Source organism: Saccopteryx bilineata, chromosome 2 (genome assembly GCF_036850765.1).
Source record: "Saccopteryx bilineata isolate mSacBil1 chromosome 2, mSacBil1_pri_phased_curated, whole genome shotgun sequence".
Taxonomy (NCBI): Eukaryota; Metazoa; Chordata; class Mammalia; order Chiroptera; family Emballonuridae; genus Saccopteryx; species Saccopteryx bilineata.
Genome location: NC_089491.1, coordinates 6,044,960 through 6,063,286, shown reverse-complemented (window position 1 = coordinate 6,063,286; position 18,327 = coordinate 6,044,960). Strand labels below are relative to the sequence as shown.

General features: G+C 52.6%; 1 protein-coding gene across 2 annotated transcripts in view; it reads left to right on the top strand.

Moving 5' to 3' along the window:
- Positions 1–249: 249 nt before the first annotated feature.
- Positions 250–18,327, top strand: part of HMCN2 (hemicentin 2) — a 142,173-nt gene continuing 124,095 nt past the window's right edge. For both annotated transcript variants that reach the window (XM_066255946.1, XM_066255945.1), the window contains exons 1-4: positions 250–607; positions 14,660–14,730; positions 16,321–16,479; positions 17,299–17,421. In XM_066255946.1, coding sequence (XP_066112043.1) covers positions 355–607; positions 14,660–14,730; positions 16,321–16,479; positions 17,299–17,421 — 606 coding nt within the window. In that variant the 5' untranslated portion in view covers positions 250–354. The remainder of the gene's footprint in view (positions 608–14,659; positions 14,731–16,320; positions 16,480–17,298; positions 17,422–18,327) is intronic.

The window sequence follows — 18,327 nt, the reverse complement described above, 5'->3', positions numbered from 1 at the left end:
CCCTCACCGCCGGAGCCGCCGCCCCAGCTCCCTTCCGTGGTCCGCCCCGCGTCCTCCCCTAACCCTGGGTCTGGACCGGGGAGCCGTGGGGCCGGGAAAGTTTGAGTCACGGTTCGGGGAGCGGAGGAGGCGGGCCCGTGACCCTGAACGGGGTGGGCTCTAGGACCCGCCTCCAGCTCCCAGCAGGGGGACCCTGCGGCGAGCTCCTGTCCGCAGCGCACCGGCCGCGGCCCGACGGAGCGAGGCGCAGCGCTGCAGCCGCACGCCGGGCGGCCGCCGAGCGCACGGGACGGCCGCGCTCTCCACGATCTGCGCCTCCGCCGCAGCTGCTGAAGCCAGTGGGCCGCGCTCAGCATGGTGCCCCGGGCGCTGCTCCCGTGGCTGCTGCTGGCCGTCTCCGCGGCGGCGGCGGCGGACGGCGCGCCCGGGACCGCGCTGTCCCCGACCACGGGGGACGCGACCCTGGCCATCGTCTTCGACGTAACCGGCTCCATGTGGGACGACCTGATGCAGGTGATGGATGGCGCCTCGCGTATTCTGGAGCGCAGCCTGAGTCACCACAGCCAGGCCATCGCCAATTACGCGCTGGTGCCCTTCCACGATCCAGGTAGCGTTTCTGCTGGTGCCCTTCCACCACCTAGGTTGTGACTCCGTACGGTGCCCTGGAACGGCGCTTACCTGCCCGCCCACTCGCGATTGCAACACCGGCGCACCTGGACGCCCCCGCGCTGCGTGGCGGCGGGGCGGGCGGGGGCGCCTCCACCACACATACCCGCTGCGGCACCCCGGGCACCTGGGGCAGCCCTTGCAGCCCTCTCTTCCTTCCCTGGGAACCTGCTGACCCCTCTCCCGCGCTTTCTGTCTTGCAAAGTCAGGCGAGTGACAGAGAACTGGGGGACCCTGCGTTCATTCGCTGCGTAGCCACCTCCTGGCTGTGCTAATTCGGCAGGTGGTCAAACCTTTCTGAGCCTCAGTTTCCCCGTATATGAAATGCGGTGAGAGAACTGCCTCCAAAACTTGCTGAGATGCTGAAATAAGGCACCGCGTGACCCGAGCCTGGCGCGCGATGAGCCTTTGCGGGGTTCGCGTGTTTACTTTGTGTTACTTCTTAGAATTCGCTCTCAGCGCGGGTTTCAGAGGCCTGAAGAGCCCTCAGAGGCCGGTGAACTCACCTGCTGTATCTTGCCCCCTTTACTTGTTTTTTTAAGTAAAACAGCAGCTCCGGGGCCGGAGAGCCAGGTGGCCTCCACCGCCCTGTGCTCCCAGCCTGGCACCCACCCCCAACACCTGGTCGTCTACAGCCCCTAACTTTCAGCTCAGTGTTAGGGACATGCCTTTGAAAAGGGTCCCTGGGAGACCCCACTGTGGGGAGTTGCAGGAAAAACCGCTGTTGAGAATGATTCTCAAGCCTCCGAGTAACAGCACTGCTTTTTCTCCAGCATTTAATAGAAAAATTCAGACTTCTAGCACAATGGGGGTGGGGAGAGGGAGTACGTGGAACACCTGCCTGCCCACCTCCTAGATCCTACGATTAATATTTTACTGTCTGCTTTATCGCATCTCACCATCTACCCACCTTTTTATATAGAAGGATAACTCTATAAAGCCAAAAAAAAAAAAAAAGAAAAAAGAAAAGGCAGTTTCCTTGCAAAATTGTTCTGTAAAGTGTTCTTGTGCTGAGAAATTACTCGGTGACTCAGGGCTATACAAGCTAGCCAGCCCTTTTTGAAGAATTTGCCTTTTTAAAATCACAACATATTACAGATATTGGAGAAACGGGCAATGGTGCTCAGGCTGAGTGTGGGGCCCCCCTCAGCTTCCAGGAGTCCTGGGTTCCCTAGCGTCCTGAAGCCGAAAGCCCAGAGCCAGGGATCTAGAGTGATATTTCCGGGAACATCAAAAAGACAGCTCCCACCGCAGGTCAGGGGGCAGCAAGGTTGGGGGAGTTGTGAGGATGTGAGGTGTGTCCTAGGCTTCATTCAGCTCAGACACAGGTCATACTCCCACCCACCCCCATGCTCTTTCTGGCTCATTCTTGGACTTCCGATGGCGTCACTTTGAGAGGTTACAGATAATGTGCACCCCCTTCTCTTACAGTTGGAGAAACTGAGGCTCAGGACCTGGATGGGACTTAGCCAAGGCCACCTGCCAGGGTGATGTAATTTGTCTCTGAAACGCTTGGCTGCGGTTGCAGGGCAGGATAGCAGCCTGTTGGAACCAGACCTCATGTCCTGGGGCCCAGGCTGGGGCTCCCGAGGGCTGTCCTCACTGCCTTCTCTATGACCATCGGCTTCCCCAAGCCCACTGTCCAGCCCCAACCTCTCCCGTCCTCTCTGGATCCTCTCTGGGTGCTGAGCGGGTGCACCATCCCCCCAGCCTTCCCTCCGTCCTCTTTGAAGCAGGAAACCCAAGCCTCCTCCCCTGTCCCCCAAATCACCCTCCCTACAGATACCCCCAGGTCTAGGCCTGGGGGTAGGGACCTCAGCCTTCATTGAGCCCCTGCTGTGTGCACAGCTCTGTGAGGCTACCAGGTGAAGGAGGCAGGGTTCACACCAAGGAGCCAGCAGCCTGCTGGAGACAGGACAGGCGGAGAGTGGAAAGTGGAAAGTGTCACATGCTGACTCAGGTGCCAGCTCAGCAAGGGAGGGGACTCCCCCGGGGCTCTCCGAGGGAGCCCGAGTAATGTCTGTCAGCTTCTGTGCACATCCCTGGCCGATGCTAGGTGCTGGGGTCACAGCGAGCTTCCTGAGCCTGCTGGGTGCTGGCTGACATGTAGGGGCAGGTGTGTGTGGGAGCCCCGGTGTAGGGGGGTGAAATGGGAACGTAGGGGGAGGCCAGCTCTGTCTGGGCTATGACTTGGGGACTGAGGATTTGGAGCACTTAGATTTCCTTCTATGGGCTGTGAGCAGCTGCTGGAGGGTTCTGAGCAGGGATTGGCGCTGTGGCTTAGATTTTCCTGTGTCTTTTGAATCAGCCAATGGAATCCCTTTGGTAGAAGAGGAGCTTGAGAACCCGGGGTTTAGCTGGTGGGTCAGGCCCCCCAGGGCGGCATGCCTGGAGGGCTTTCTTAAAGGAAACCCCTGTCCTCACCCCCCACCCCCCACCCAGGACCCATCTTTTCAGGGCAAATATCAGTGGTTCCGGACTGCACTCACTTGGAGATAAAACAGGACCTGTCCTTTGGAAAGACTTTTTAAAATACTTAAATGAAAGAAGAAGTGGAATGTTCCCTAACTACAGAGTTAGAATTTTGCTAATGATTTCATTTTGGCTGAAAACTTAAGATTGTTTGCAGTTTTTCTCTATTAAAATATTGTAAAAGGCACTCTCATGGGTAAATCTTTTTCTGCATCTTTGACTGGTGTTTTGTAGGATTGAGTTTCTATAAGTGGAATTCTCAGGACATTTTTAACAAACGGAGTGGGTGGGCGACTCTTCAGATTGTTTTTGCAGACTGTTTTGGGAGTTGAGACTTCGACCAGACGCATCTGAGGGGCCGTCTCAGAGACGTTGTCCCTAATGTTGGGGATTAGGATAAAAACATTTTTTCCCTAATTCAAAAGATGGAAAATGTTATCTTCTTGTTTTCATAGCTAGTGAGGTTCACTAGGTTTCTAAGTGTCACAAAATTGTTCGGGGTATGAATTTCTTCTTTGGTACATTGTGAGTTCCTCTGCTCCTTTCTCCAGGGGGGTTTTAGTGGTTTTCTTATCAGTCAGCATGTGGACTTTGATATCAATGATCTTAACTGGTTTTGGTTATATGGTTAGTGTTTTTCCTGGTTGTTGGCTTTTTAGTATTGTTCGTCATTCCTGATGTTATAAAGTTTTAAGTATTTATGCTTTAAGTTTTACATGTCATGAAATCTGCTGACTTTTTCCCTTTGTAATTTCTTCACTTTCACGCTTAGGAAAAAAAAATTTTTTTTTAATCACAGTATCAGTTGGGTACATATTTTAAGTTTTCTCATTTGTTTTTTTTATTTTTCTTGTATTTAATTCTTTAACCTGGAATTTAAAATGTCAATGCATGGTGTGGAAAGTAATAAAACATATTTCTTTTTGAATGGGAAAATTAATTGGTCAGATACATTTTGTTGAATAATTCTTTCTTTGTCATTTATTTACATCCTGCCTGTATCCCAGATTACTTTCTCTGTTAGGAATTTATCTGGGCTTTCCATTCCGCCCCATGACATGATGGGTCTTCTGCCGGGAGCATGTTATACTCATTATCTGGCTTTATCATATCTGCTAATAGGGCAAACCCTTCCTTGTGTTCCTTTTTTCTCAAAAAATCCCCCCCCCATTTCATTTGAGATATTGACATATTGACTGTTGGACTTGTTCAACAGTGTTGCCAGGTGTTGCCTTGCAGGCTTATAAAATCGCAAAGTGATTACCACCATAGTGTTAGCTAACGCCTCCATCCCGTCGCATAATGACCGTGTCTTTTCTCTGGGGAGGACGTTTAAGATCTACTGTCTTGGCAACAGGCGAGTATATGGCACAGTGTCATTAGCCAGCGTCACCATGCTGTGCGTTAGATCCGCGGGACTTAGCCACTTTATCATTGGAAGTGTGTGCCCTTTGACTAACATCTCTCCGTCTCTCCCATGGCTGTTTCCATGAGTTCAGCTTTCCAGATTCCGCAGGTAAGTGAGATCACACAGTGTCCGTCTTTCTCTGCCAGCCTGCCTCACTTAGTATGCTGCCGTCCGAGTTGTCGCAAACAGTAGGGTTTCCTTCCTTCGCCTGGCTTCCTCCACTCACCAGTTGAGGGTGTAAAAATTTAGTAAACTTTAAATTTTAGAACAGCTCTAGATTTATACAATGATTGCAAAGACAGTACAGAAAGTTTCCATATACCCCATAGCCAATTTTCCCTGTTATTAACATCTGACCTTATTATAGTACATCTAGCACAATTAAAAGACCGATACAGCTGTTTTTTATTAACTAAAGTTCATTCTTTTATTCACATTTCTTCAGTTTTTCCTTTAGGTCATTTTTCTGTCCCAGGATCCCATGCAGGGTCCCACGTCACATTTAGTTGTCGTGTCCTCTTAGGCTCCCTTTGGTTGTGACAGTCTCTCAGAGGTTTTGATGACCTGGACAGTTTTGACCAGTATTGCGCTGATATTCTGTCCCTCAGTTGTGATCAGTCTGATGTGTTTCTCTGGCTAGACTGGGTAAGGGGACAAAGGCCAGAGAGGAAGAAGGCCGTTCAACACGTCATGTCAAGGGCACATATTGCTAATATGACTTATCACTGTTGATGTTGACTTTGATCACCTGGCTGAGGTCATCAGGTGTCTCTACTGTGAAGTGTCGTCTTTGGAAGAAAGTCACTGTGGGCAGCCCCTACATGAGCAGGGAGTTGGCCCCACTTATTGAGGCAGAGTATCTGTATAAATCATTCAGCATCCTTCCATATGAGGGACTTGTCTCTTTTCTCATTTATTTATTTATTCAATCATATATATATATGATATATTGATATATATATGTATATATATCATATATATAATCAGTATGGATCATGGATATTTATTTTATACTTTGGGCTATTATCTAGTACTACTTTATTTATTTAATTGCTCAAAATTTTCCAACTGTGGTCACGGGAAGTTCTTTCTGTTGGCTCCCGTGTGCCTCTGTTAATCACCCCCTTGTATATTTTCTTAAGCACTTTCTTGCTGGCATGACGAGTTGCTCCAGAAGCATCTTATAAATGTCCTGCCCTGTCCTGGAATTAGCACTTTCTCCAAGGCGCCCTGGTTCCTTTTATTAAAGAATGGTGCTAGAACCTAGGATCTGAGTGCCAGGCGTGCTCTTTGCTTCTAGGTGTGTCCTTGGGTCTAGAACCTTGGCTGACAGAGCCAGGAGATGCTGGTCGTGTAGCTAACCTGAGTCTCTAGCTGGATTTATAGGTATTTCTATGTGTAACCGTCTGTGTCCCTGTTAAGCTGAACATGATGAGATCATACCGGCTCTAATTTATTACTCTCTGGATCATTCTAACCTCCTCCCCTTTCTTATCTCTAACCTTCCATCCCAACAGTGACAAACTTGGCTCCCACCCCCGGCCATTCATTCACTTGATTGCTCCCTCCTCGCACACATGTGTGGTGGTTTTAGCATTGTTAGCTCACACCACGTGGGAAACAACTTTACTACAGTGGGGTACAGTTCTTTGACTTTTAGTCTTAAGGGGCCTCATGTCCAGAGCGACTGAAGCCAGTTCTTATTTATATTATTTTCGTTCATCTTCTTCACATGAAAAATATTCTTGAACATTTCTTCTTTCCAGTGAAAAATAGAAAAACTCAATCAACTTCCCGAAAAATCGGACCGTGATTTTGCTTGGAATTGTCTTAAATCTTGATTGCAGAAAAAATGATCACTTTTAAATAATTTCAATTGTTTCCATCAAAGACACATGCCTCTTCCTTTGTTCACAGATTTACTTCCTTTAGTAAAAATTTAAAGGTTTTTTTTCTCTCTCTCCACCCATTTCTTTAAAAAAAAAAAATCATTTCTAAATATTTTGTTACTATTTTGACCAGGAATTTGGTTTCCATTACATTTTTTGCAAATGAGTATTGCTCGTACATTGGAAAGCAGTTCATTCTCATATATTTATTTTGCTTCCAACTTTCTTACTGAAGTTTTTTTTTTCCTTAAAACTGGTTCTATTTTTTATCTGTGTGTGTGTGTGTGTGTGTGTGTGTGTGTGTGTGTAATGTCTTGGGTTTCCTAGGTTGACAAGCACAGCCTGTCCAAATTATAACGCTGTCTCCGCTTTTCCCTTCGAAGATTTCCCTTGTTTGAAATGTGTCGTGGTGTTCACCAGCTGGACCTCGCAGGACACAACTGGACACTGGCGGTGGCTGCAGCCACGCTCGTCCTGCTGGGATCACACCCTGCCGTGTGACGTTGGCTCTTGTGTGTGATTTCCTTCGTCAGGTGACGGAGATGTTTTCCTTCCTAATTTCCTAAAGGTGTAAAGCAAAACAAAAACTCCCCCAAAACAGAAAAAACAACAGCCCAGCCGGGGATGGATGGGTGCTGAAGTTTAGCCAGTGACTTCCTGGCTGTGCTGAGATGGTCTCCTGTTGACCTGTTGCTGGATTCCTTGTTTCGAACTCTTTCCACATCCCTCGCGTGAGCCCTGCCGGGTCGTGGTGGATGCTCCTGTGAGACTCCGCTGGGTTCTGTTGGCCCGCGTCTCCTTGAGGCATTGTGCATCTCATTTCAGTATGTGTGACCAGCAAGCGAGAGTCTCCCTGTGTGTTCTTTGTGGTTTTGGTATCAGGGCTTCGCTCTTTCAGCAAATAGCTTAAATGATTGTTTCCTCCCACACTTGCAAAATGATGGAATTGTCTTAAATCTCAGACCCCCTCAAGAGGGTCTGAGGGCCCGAAGGACATGCTTGTAAAATCTGCTAATTCCGCTCTCAAGAGATGCAAACGCTTTTAATACACTGCTCACAAGAATTAGGGGATATTTCAAAATGAAGCAATAAAAAAAAAAGAAGCATTTGATTTTTTTAAAAATTAAACAAGAACATCAGAGAAGCAAACGACAAGTCAAAGAAAGTTGTTCGATTGTGCACAAGATGCAAAACCAACATTTATCTCATTGGTGAAAATGCATTAAACAAAAGGCTGAAAGTCCTGGAGTATCTGCATGTTCCCTGATCCACCTACTTTTTGTGAGTAATTTTTTTTTTATTTTTTATTTTTTACTACAGAGCCAGAGAGAGGGATAGACAGGGACAGAGAGATGAGAAGCATCAATCATCAGATTTTTGTTGCTCATTGCGACACCTTAGTTGTTCATCGATTGCCCTCTCATATGTGCCTTGACCGCGGGCCTTCAGCAGACCGAGTAACCCCTTGCTTGAGCCAGAGACCTTAGGTCCAAGCTGGTGAGCTTTTTGCTCAAACCAGATGAGCCCACACTCAAGCCGGCAACCTCAGAGTCTCGAACCTGGGTCCTTCCGCATCCCAGTCCGACGCTTTATCCACTGCGCCACCGCCTGGTCAGGCTTTGTGAGTAATTTTGTGTCCCTCCAGACCGTGTGTGTAATTCACTCATGTACATATATATCTATTTTTCCAGTTTTTTATTTTAGAGAAAATGGATTTTCCTGTGCATACTGTTTGCAGCTTGCTTTCCCCCTCACGGGCTCTATCATAGATCTCTTTCCCTGGCAGGACATAGAGACCCACCTCACGGGTTTTTAACGACTATAGAAGGGTGCTCAATTTATCTTCATCTTATGTTGACTTATCCTGCCGTTCCCATATGGTGGCAAATGGGTTGCTTTCCATTTCTTTACGATAAGCACACACACGTTTGCCAACAGATCTGTAGGCCAGGGCCCCAGAAAGGCAATTGATCATTTTCAATTTTGATAGATATCACACCAGACTATCCCCCACAAACATGCTGTACCCTCCTGCCCTCCTGCCAACAGCGTATGAGACTGCGTTTTTCCCACACCGGTGCTGCCAGCAGGGGACATCCCTCCTCCCTTTTTGGCTAATTGGATAGGTGAGCAATGGCGACCAGTTTCGATTTGCACGTTTGATTGTGGGTGAGTTTGCGCATCTTCCCTGGGTCCGCTTTCCTCGGTGGTTTTAATCAGTGGGGGGCGTGGACGCAGGCGGGCAGAGCGAGCCTGTTCCTTCAGTTTGCAGAATTGCTGTGCGCGGGGGCGGCTCGGCCTCCGGCTGCGTGCTCTGCTGTGTGCGCATGCGCGCGTACGCACTGTGACATTGCTGTTAACCCGGCTCTCATCATGAAATAGACACAATTGGTCTTGCTCTGACGAGGAAACTCCGGTCCCTTGGCCTTCTATTCTTGGAGGCTGGGAAGTCTGAGCTGCGAGCTGGGTTAGGCACGTCCCTGCCGTTGATGACAGCTCATCAGAGGGCGACATTCCTGCCTGGGCTCTGTGGGCATGAGTCTGTGCAGGGCAGGGGGCGAGGAGAGACAGGCGGGGTGCCTTTGAGAGGAGCACGGAGGTCAGGGCGCAGAGGGTCTGAGGGCGGACGCTGCCCGGAGGAGCTGTGTGGGCTGGGTGTGTTAGTTCGACTTTACAGCATGCGTCCAGTCCAAAGGGATCCCCGACAGAGTCATTATTGACTCACTCCGTATTCAATTCTTGAGGGATCACCTTGGGCCAGGCAGGTGCCGGCTCACCATGGCTCCTGCAGTGCAGCCAGGCCCCCAGCCAAGGGGCAAGTCCATCATCACAGTGTGGTCCCCATCATCACAGTGTGGTCCCTCTTACAAAGAGGCCCAGGCTGCTCTGCGAGGTGGAGGGATAGGAGTGACGTTTGAGTTGAGGTGGAGAATGGCTGGGATGGGTGGGAGAGGGTCCAAACAGGGTGGGGAGGCGGGGAGGCGGGCAGGGGGAACAGCAGAAACAGTGGCTTAGAGGCCGGCAAGCTTGTGGACCCCCAACTACTCCTTGAAGACGGGGTGGGGTGGCTGATGTGGCCGCTCTGGGCAGACAGAGCCAGAATCCGCACGCAGGGTGTCAGGCGAGACCTTCCTGGGGAGGCCCTTCAAGATTCGGGGTGCTGGACCCCTGGACACCAAGGAGGAGGCTGAGGAGGAAGGTTCTGGGCTGTTTGGCTCTTTGGACAGAGCCACTGCCCCAGGCGGTTCCTGTCCCCAGCATGCCTGTCATTCAGAGGTGTCCTCAAGGGACTCGCCCAGACCTGGGCGCAGGAACTGTCGGCATTCTAGAAGTCTGGACTTTATTTTCTCCAGTCCCGGGCTTGGAAACGGGAGGACTGGGTCCGAAGAGGGGATGCAGTTTGCCCACAATGGTGCCAGGTTGTGGTATCCTTTCTGGGGCCACTGCAACTGGGAGGGGCTGCCATCTCCAGGGTCAGCCCCAAACTGAAGCCCCACTTTTGAGAAGGAGGGAGGAAGGGAACATCCCAGGAAGAGTCCTTGAAATGAGGTCTTTCTGAGATTGGACCCCTACCGCTTGGCTGTGGCCTTGACTGCATTGGGATGCACGAGGCTGGGCGAGGGGTTAGAGCACCCCCTGGGTGAAGGGCTGGGCCCTTCTGCCCACGCGTGCTCCTCACATGTCCCACAGGTGCCACACCCTCCCCTTGTTGAGTGGAAAAAATCTGCCTATGAAGAGAAAATTCCAAGCCAGGCTTCTGGGGCTCATCTGCTCGAGGCTCGGCACCAGTGGACTCTGGTCACGGGTCTGATCCTCCCTGTGGCTGGCGGGCTCTGCTCTGAGGGAATGCACGCCACATCTGCCCAGCTGTTTGGCACGTGACGACCTTTAGTCACGAACCTCCTCCCGCTGCCGGATCAGGGGGATGAGGGCCTGAGGAACGGGTTCCAGGCGGCCACCGCTTCCTGGGTGGTTGAGAGCTCAGGTCTGGGGTCAGACGAATCCAGGTTGGACTCCCATCTCTGCTGCTTCCCTGCTGTAAGACCTTGGGCAGGTCGTTGTACCTCCAGGGGCCACAGATGCGCATGGAAGAAATGGGGATGATAAATAGTAGACTTCATAGGTCGCTGTAAGTTTTTTTTTTGTTTTTTGTTTTTAGTTGAATGGATGGCAAGTGCATAGAAAAGAACCTGGTGCTTAGTGAATATTAAAACAATGGTAGCTGCCATCACCCCCACCCCCACCCCCACCCCGATCACCACCACCAACCACCAACTACCACCATCATCATCACCATTGTGTTTGGAGGCAGTATATGGGGCAAAGGGCACAGGCTTGGGAGCCAAACTTGTGGATCTGGACATTGCTCTAAGTTGAATAGCGTCCTCACAAAAATCCAGGTCCTTCCAGTAACCTCAGAATGTGACCTTATTTGGAAATAGGGCCGTTGAAGATGTGATTAATTAAGATGAGGTCATACTGGCGTAGAGTGGGCCAATACAACTGGTGTCCTTATGAGAAGAAACAGAGGCAGACGCAGGGGGAAGACCCTGTCACAGCTGGCAGAATTGGAGTGATGATGTGTCTACAAGTCAGGAAACAGTTTAACCTTGCCAAGTAGGGCCATGACCAGAATCGACTCCCTCGGACTCTTCCTGAGCTCCCACAGAAGAACTCACGGCCCTCCAGCCTCAACTCCCCAAGTAGGAAGCGTGCAGTGGAGAAAACGGGCGGGATCCTTCCAACTGGAGGACATCTCACTTACGCTAACCCACATTCCCACCTCCATGGCTCATGTTGCTGCAAAGTGGACAGAACGTGGCCGGCCTGGCATAGCTCCAGCAGGGGGAACAGTCAGGGTGGGCTCCCATTGGAGATGGGTCATGATGTGGGGGACAGAGCCGGCCAGAGTCACAAGTGCACACTGTGGACCCCTCTCTCGGTGTGCAGGCTGTCTGCCATTGTGGTTGATTCTTGAGCGGGGTCCCATTAGCAAAACCGGGCACAAGGGCGGTGGCTCTACCTTGGCAGGTAGGCGGACCAGAGGCAGGAACATCTGGGGATGGGAAGGCGGTTATGAGGTTGCTGAATTGGCAACCAACGTCTTTACAAATGACCTTGTCTTTGACCCCGCCATTCTGCTTATGGGAATGTCTCCAAGGACATGAGCTGGTGCTTACAGCTGACGTATGTAAAGACGTTCTTAGTAACGTCGTTCATGATAAAAGTTGGAAACAACACAAGACGGGGTCGGGCAAGTCCATTATTGGACGTTTATACAAAGGAAATCCTTTGCAGCCATTAAAAATGACTTTGAACCGAGTGTTTGACCTTCGGGAAAGATGCTCACAATGATAGTCTTCAGTGAAAAGAATCAAGTTAAAAATAGTATGTTATTTATATTTAAATGGAAGTTCTGCTTTGTCATAGTCTGCATTTAAGACAATGCTTGTATGTTTGCAAATACCCATAAGAGTTTCTGAAGGTTATATGTAAAAATAAAACTGCTGCGTTCTGGTTGGTAGAATTCCCTTCTGTTTCAGCCTGTCGGGTATTTCTGTGTGGAGGTCACCGGGAGCAGCTGTCAAGAGCTCAGGCGCTGGAGTTCTACGGACCTACATTCCTACCCCCGCTCTGCCGCTTATTGGCTGTGGCTGTGTGTCCTTGGGCAAGTTACTTAACTTCTCTGGGCTTCTGTCTTTTCCTCTGTAAAATGTGCCTTAGACTTGGACCTACGGGTGCAAGGGAGGATTCCGTGAGCTAATACTCACGGAGCATCTCAGCACACGGCCTGGTACTTAGTAAGTGCGTGGTAGATGTGTCACCAATGCCACATATATATTCACAGTGACTATGTAGTATTCCATAATAAAGAAATAGCAGCCGTTGAGTGGAATGATTGCTCTTTGGAGTCCAACCAGAATTTGAGGTCCTCATGTTGTGTCGAAGCAGGACGGCCTCTGCGTGTCTGCCTCCCGTGAGCCTGCCGGCTGGAGTGCGGACACGTCAACAGGGCCCGCTCCCGTTCACCGAGCCTCCTCCGCTTTCTGCCACGCTGCCTGCTCGGCGTCCCCTGCCCGGCTTCTCTGAGTCCCGGTGCTGGTTCTCGGCGGGCAGCGACAGTGTTAGTCCCACATATTATATAGATGGGGAAATTGAAGCCCAGGACGGTGAAGTAAGCTCTGAGAGGCCCCATGGCTGATGCAGGACGGAGCCAGGATTCCAGACGGATCCGTCTGAGGTCAAAGGCTGAGAGTTTGGCTACAGGCACCGCTGCTGAGTTCAGACGGAGGGGAGATGGCGGGGAAGGTCTGGTCAAGTCTAGAGCAGGCGAGGAAGGGGTGCTGGATATGAGGGATAAATGCAGACCCCAGAGGCTGGGGCCTCCCGCGGGGTGACTCTTAAGGTGCATGGTGGACAGGCTCTTCCTTGATCGGTGTGGGCGAACGCCGGCTAATTCCACGGGCTTGCTTTTCTAAGAGGGACCAGGTCCTGCTAACCAGTGACTGAGTATGGGAATGTTTTCTTTTTAGGATGACTGGAATTTAGAATTCTTGAACTAAAAATAGCCCATTGCTAGAGTTCACCAAGAACTGAAACGAACAGCTTTCTAAAGAAATCAGGTGTCCACACAGGCTTGCAAACCCCCGTTGTTCACATGGCCACACGCCGAGTTGAAATTCTAGTCCCGTTCCAGCCTTCATGTTCACTGTGGCTTTCAATGACTGCCATTCAAACAAAAACAAACAAAAACATCTTTTGCTAGGAAACATTTCAAAAACATACAAAGTCAGCAGAAGAGTATAATGAATTCCCACGTCCCCATCTCCCAGCATCCCCCAGTATGGGAAAGATGCTGCCATTCTTGCCTCTACCTCCTCCCATCCCCCCAGGCCCCCCCCTCAATGAGCGTCCTGTTTATAGTTCTTTCCTTAAGAGGTGACATTTACATACATTGAAATGCACACACATTTTCGCTTTACAGTCTGCCAAACGGATACAGCTGAAGAACCCACACTCCTATCACAACGTGGAACATCTTGACCGTCTCAGATGGTTCCCTTGTCTCTCTTTCCCCCACCAGCCTATCCTGAGTTTTTTGTTTGTTTGTTTGCTTGCTTGTTTGTGTTCCCTCGGGTGAATTCTGCCTGTTCGGGACCTCCCTAGCAACGGAACTGTCTAGTATTGAGCGGCAGGCTCGTGTGTGGCCTCCCTCTCGCAGCATGAGGTCTGTGAGATGTGTCCCTGCGGTTGCCTGGACTGGTAGCTTGTTCTGTTTCCTCGTGAGTAGTATTTGATTATGTGCCGGTACCGGAGTTTGTTTATTCACTCACCAGTGACGGACAGTGGGCTGCTTGCCAGCTCCGAGCTATTACTGGGAGAGCAACCGCGCCGTGAACGTTGGAGCACCAGTCTGGGTGCTGACCCGCGGACACGTGCTTTCATTTCTCTTGGGTAAATAAATACCTAGAAGTGGCAGGACTGGATCGTACGTAGGGCAGGCACGTGTTTAACTTTCTGGAACTTTCCGTTGCTCCTTCGGAGTGGTCGAACCACGTTGTGTGGCCGCCGGCCGGCCGGCCGCCGTGGAGAAGGTTCCAGTTGCTTTGTACCCTCCCCAACTTTTTGGTGCCTAGTCAACCTTTGTCATTTCATTCTGCTCCTTTTAAATGAGCTAATGCATGGGTGGAGTTTCTGGAAGATGTTACACTTGTTGCTCAGCCTGGTGTTACACAGTTGCTGTGAGGTCCCGAGCATTTTTGCTTGCTTCTCTGTTTCTTTGCCTTCCCAGAATTCCTCTCCTACTGATGCTGGGGGTGGTGGGCTGGGAGACGGAGGTTCCCAGGGGAGTTGGGGGTCACAGAAGATCAGGAACTGTGGTTCTGAGGGAGGAGCCAGGGGAGGGTCTCTGTCTGGTCTTGGGGAGGGGTGCCCTCCCCCGGAGCTCTGGGCCTGTTTGGAGCAGGGAGGGGGCGAGGGGCCTGAACTCCCTTACAGGTTGGGCACTGGCAGACCTGGAAACCGCTCCCTTACCACTGCCCGATTTGTGGGGGGTCTCTGAGGCCCAGACCTTTGTTCCTCTCACCTCTGGTGGCACATGGTGTAACCGCTGCCCCCCGCCCACAGAGGCCGTGCATCGGACAGTTCATGCCCACCGGAGCCCCTCTCTCTTCCTCTCTCTCTCTCTCCATGTCTCCATCTCTCTATCTCTCTCTCCCTACAGATATTGGCCCTGTGACCCTCACGGCGGACCCAGCGGTGTTTCAGAGGGAGCTGAGAGAACTCTACGTGCAGGTGGGCTGTCCTGCCGCCGGCTGCTGGCTCTCTGGGCCTAGCGTCCCAGTCCATGCCAGAGGCCAAGGTCTTTGTGCCGTCCAGGGGCCAAGATGGCGGCTTCTGGCGACTGCCAGCACCTGCCTCCCAGCTCTGCCCGTGGCCCGTACCGTCTGGCTTGGGGGCTCTGGGGATTCTGTGTCTCGGGGTTCCTTCCTTTATTCAGTGAATCGAGACCCTGCAGGAGGCCCTGTTCCTGGCACGTAGTAGATGCTTATGACTTAGTGAATGGATGGAGGAGTGGGAGGGGGCTGTGGTAGCTGAGAGGGTCCAGCTCAGTTCCTAAACTCAGGCCCAAGACTGGGTCACGTGCCCCATGGCCACCTGGGCTTCTCTGCCACACTGATCAACCTGGGTCAGCATTTTGTCCGTGCCCCACCCACTGAGACCAGCAGTTTCCCAAAGGCAGGGACCCCACCTGTTGTTCTAGTTCTCTGCGGGTCCCCCAAGGCCCGGAACGGGGCCTGGACAGAGCGGGTGGACACAGGCCGAGTGAGTGAACCCAGGAGAGAGGGGCGTTTGCCGCACAGGAACCAGGTGCTGACCCGGCTGCTGGGGCTGAGCGGGCAAACCTGGGAGACACAGGGCGGGCTCCCCTCTCCAGACATCGCCCGTCTGGTGGCAGGGAGGGGAGGCACGTGTCTGTATTTGGGGTCCGTTCCAGGGCAAGTTACACAGAGGATTTGGGGAGGTGGCTTTGAATGCTTTTCCGGTACCCCCTTCTCTTCCTCCTGGCCGCGCCCTCCACCCTCCGTCCTCCGAGCCTTGGCTGACATGGAGCTTCTTTGGGGCATCTGTTAGATGTCCCTGTCGCCCCCCCTCCCTCCTGTCCCACTTGTAACACTCATCGCAATGGTAATTAAATCATCATGTTGTGCTTATTAATGATGTGTTAGCCTCCCATACCAGAGCCCAGGGGAGGGACTGTGTCACTCTGGCCTGGGTGGGTGAATGAATGATGCTGTTGGTCTAAAGTTAAAGCAGGCTGGATGCTGCGCTGTGTCTCGGGAAGGGGAGTGACTGGGGCCTACTGACCCCTGAACGGGCGGGACAGAGGCAGCTCAAGGGATTCTCCCTTCCTATTGATTTCGGAAGGATTCTCCCCTCCTATTGATTTCGGAAGGATTCTCCCTTCCTATTGATTTCGGAAGGATTCCCCCTTCCTATTGATTTCGGAAGGATTCCCCCTTCCTATTGATTTCGGAAGGATTCCCCCTTCCTATCGATTTCGGAAGGATTCCCCCCTCCTATCGATTTCGGAAGGATTCCCCCTTCCTATCGATTTTGGAAGGATTCTCCCCTCCTATCGATTTCGGAAGGATTCTCCCCTCCTATCGATTTCGGAAGGATTCCCCCTTCCTATCGATTTCGGAAGGATTCCCCCTTCCTATCGATTTCGGAAGGATTCTCCCTTCCTATTGATTTCGGGAGGATTCCCCCTTCCTATTGATTTCGGAAGGATTCTCCCTTCCTATGGATTTCGGAGGTGTCTCTGGAGGGCTCCACCTGGAAGAGGTGGGTGGCGGCTTCTGACCCCGCCCTGTCCCCCAGGGAGGCGGGGACTGCCCCGAGATGAGCGTGGGGGCCATCAAGGCTGCCGTGGAGGTCTCCTACCCTGGCTCCTTCATCTATGTCTTCTCGGACGCCCGGGCCAAGGACTACCACAAGAAGGACGAGCTGCTGCAGCTCCTGCAGCTTAAACAGTCACAGGTGAGCGAACAGGCCTCAGAGGGCTGGCGCGTGGGGGACGCCGGGGGTTCCTGAGGAAGCTGGGCTCTCCGGCACGGGCAGCCCCGAGCCCCGAAGACAGGAGAGTCTGGGTGCTTCTCGTCCACCACCCAGCGCCCAGCCTCCAGCAGCCACCGTGGCCGACCCCCACCCGGAGCTGGTCTGGTGAACGCCAAGTGTGTTCTCATGCTTGGGGGGGGGGTCCCCGCCCACCAGAGCTCACACCTCCCTGGTGAGACCCATTCCTGATACAGACCACACCACCCCCGCTGTTTGCACCCTGTCGACGTCTGTCTGCGCAATCCGTCTTCCCCCTGGCACTGTCTCCGCTCCCCATGTCCCGTCGTCTGGGGATCTGGAGGACGCGCTGGGGCCTTTGCTTTCCCCAGAGGGCTGGGGGAAGGGCTGTGTGTGGGGAAGCCCGTCTGGCATCCTTGGGCTGGGCCGGCTCCTCTGTCCTCCCTTCTAGAACCAGCTCGGTTCTTCTAACCCTGCAACCTTCCAGGGACCACTCGGAGCAGAGCCGATTTCCATTCCCTTCCTCGTGGATTTAATAACAGCGCCCATGTACTGAGCGCCTTCCGTATTCCTGGCTGTGTGCTGAGCCACAGACCTCGTCGGTCCCGTCCCCACGGCGGCGTGGTGCTTACCATCTTATCGTCCCTGTTCCACAGATGCGTCACTCGAGCCCAGAGAGGGAAGGGCTCCCCTGGCCACTCCTCCCTGGTTCTGTCCCTGCCGCTCACACCTGGAGAAGGTGGCCAGGAAAACCACGAGGCAGCTTGCATGTTCCTCTTGCAGGTGGTCTTTGTGCTGACGGGGGACTGTGGTGACCGCACCCATCCTGGCTACCTGGCCTACGAGGAGATCGCTGCCACCAGCTCGGGGCAGGTGTTCCACTTGGACAAGCAGCAGGTGACTGAGGTGAGCCTTCCTCGGCCACCCGGGTCTCTGAGCGGCTCTGCCCGGGGCTGGGTCGCCGCCATCGGCGAGCAGTGCGGAGTGCTCCGCTGGGGCCGGAGCTCGGGAAGCCCCGTGTCCAGGGCCTGCTGGTACTATATCACCGAACCCTCCTACTCGGTTCCCCACCCCGAAGGCAGGTGCCACGGGTCTCCCCACTTGGCGGGTAAAGAGACTGGTGTCTGCAGAAGCACCGTGGGTACCACAGTGGGTCCAGGCCGGCAGGATGGACCTCACAAAGTTTGGTAGAATGGAGGTTTGCGGTGAACTTCTCCCCAGAGTCAGGGGACCCAGGGGTGTGTGGAGGGTTCCCAGCGGCCGTCAGGTTCAGGCTAGTGAGTGTTGCTGAGACCAGAAATCCTGCCTGAGGACTTGGCGGGAGGGGCTTCCTTGGCCTGTGGCCTGACGGGCAGGGCTGGCACCGGTCTGGACTCGCTCAGCTCGGCTCGGACCAGGTCTCTGCGTCCTTGTCTTGTTCTTGGACCGGATGCCGGCCCTTCCTGTCCTCCAGGTTCCAGCGGCCAGTCAGGGCTCTCCCCACTGTCTATCTGCCCCACGAGTCCATTCCTTCCCAGGAGCCAGAGGGATCCTTCCAGGGAGGTGCTGGTCCATGAGTCACAAGCATCTCCCTGGAAAGAACGAGAACACTTATTGCCACGGTGCAAATACTCCTGCCTTGGCTGACGTCAAGCTGCCATCATGCACTCACTGTGCAGAGCTGGAAAGTGATGCTCCCAGTCAATTTTCTTGAGCCTGTCTGGGCTGGTTCCAGCATCCCACTGGATTCTTCTAAAACAAACCTGACCCATAGGTCCTTCCTCTTGTCCCCTGGAAAGGTCCAGACCCTTGTCTGACCTCTGCTTCCCTGAC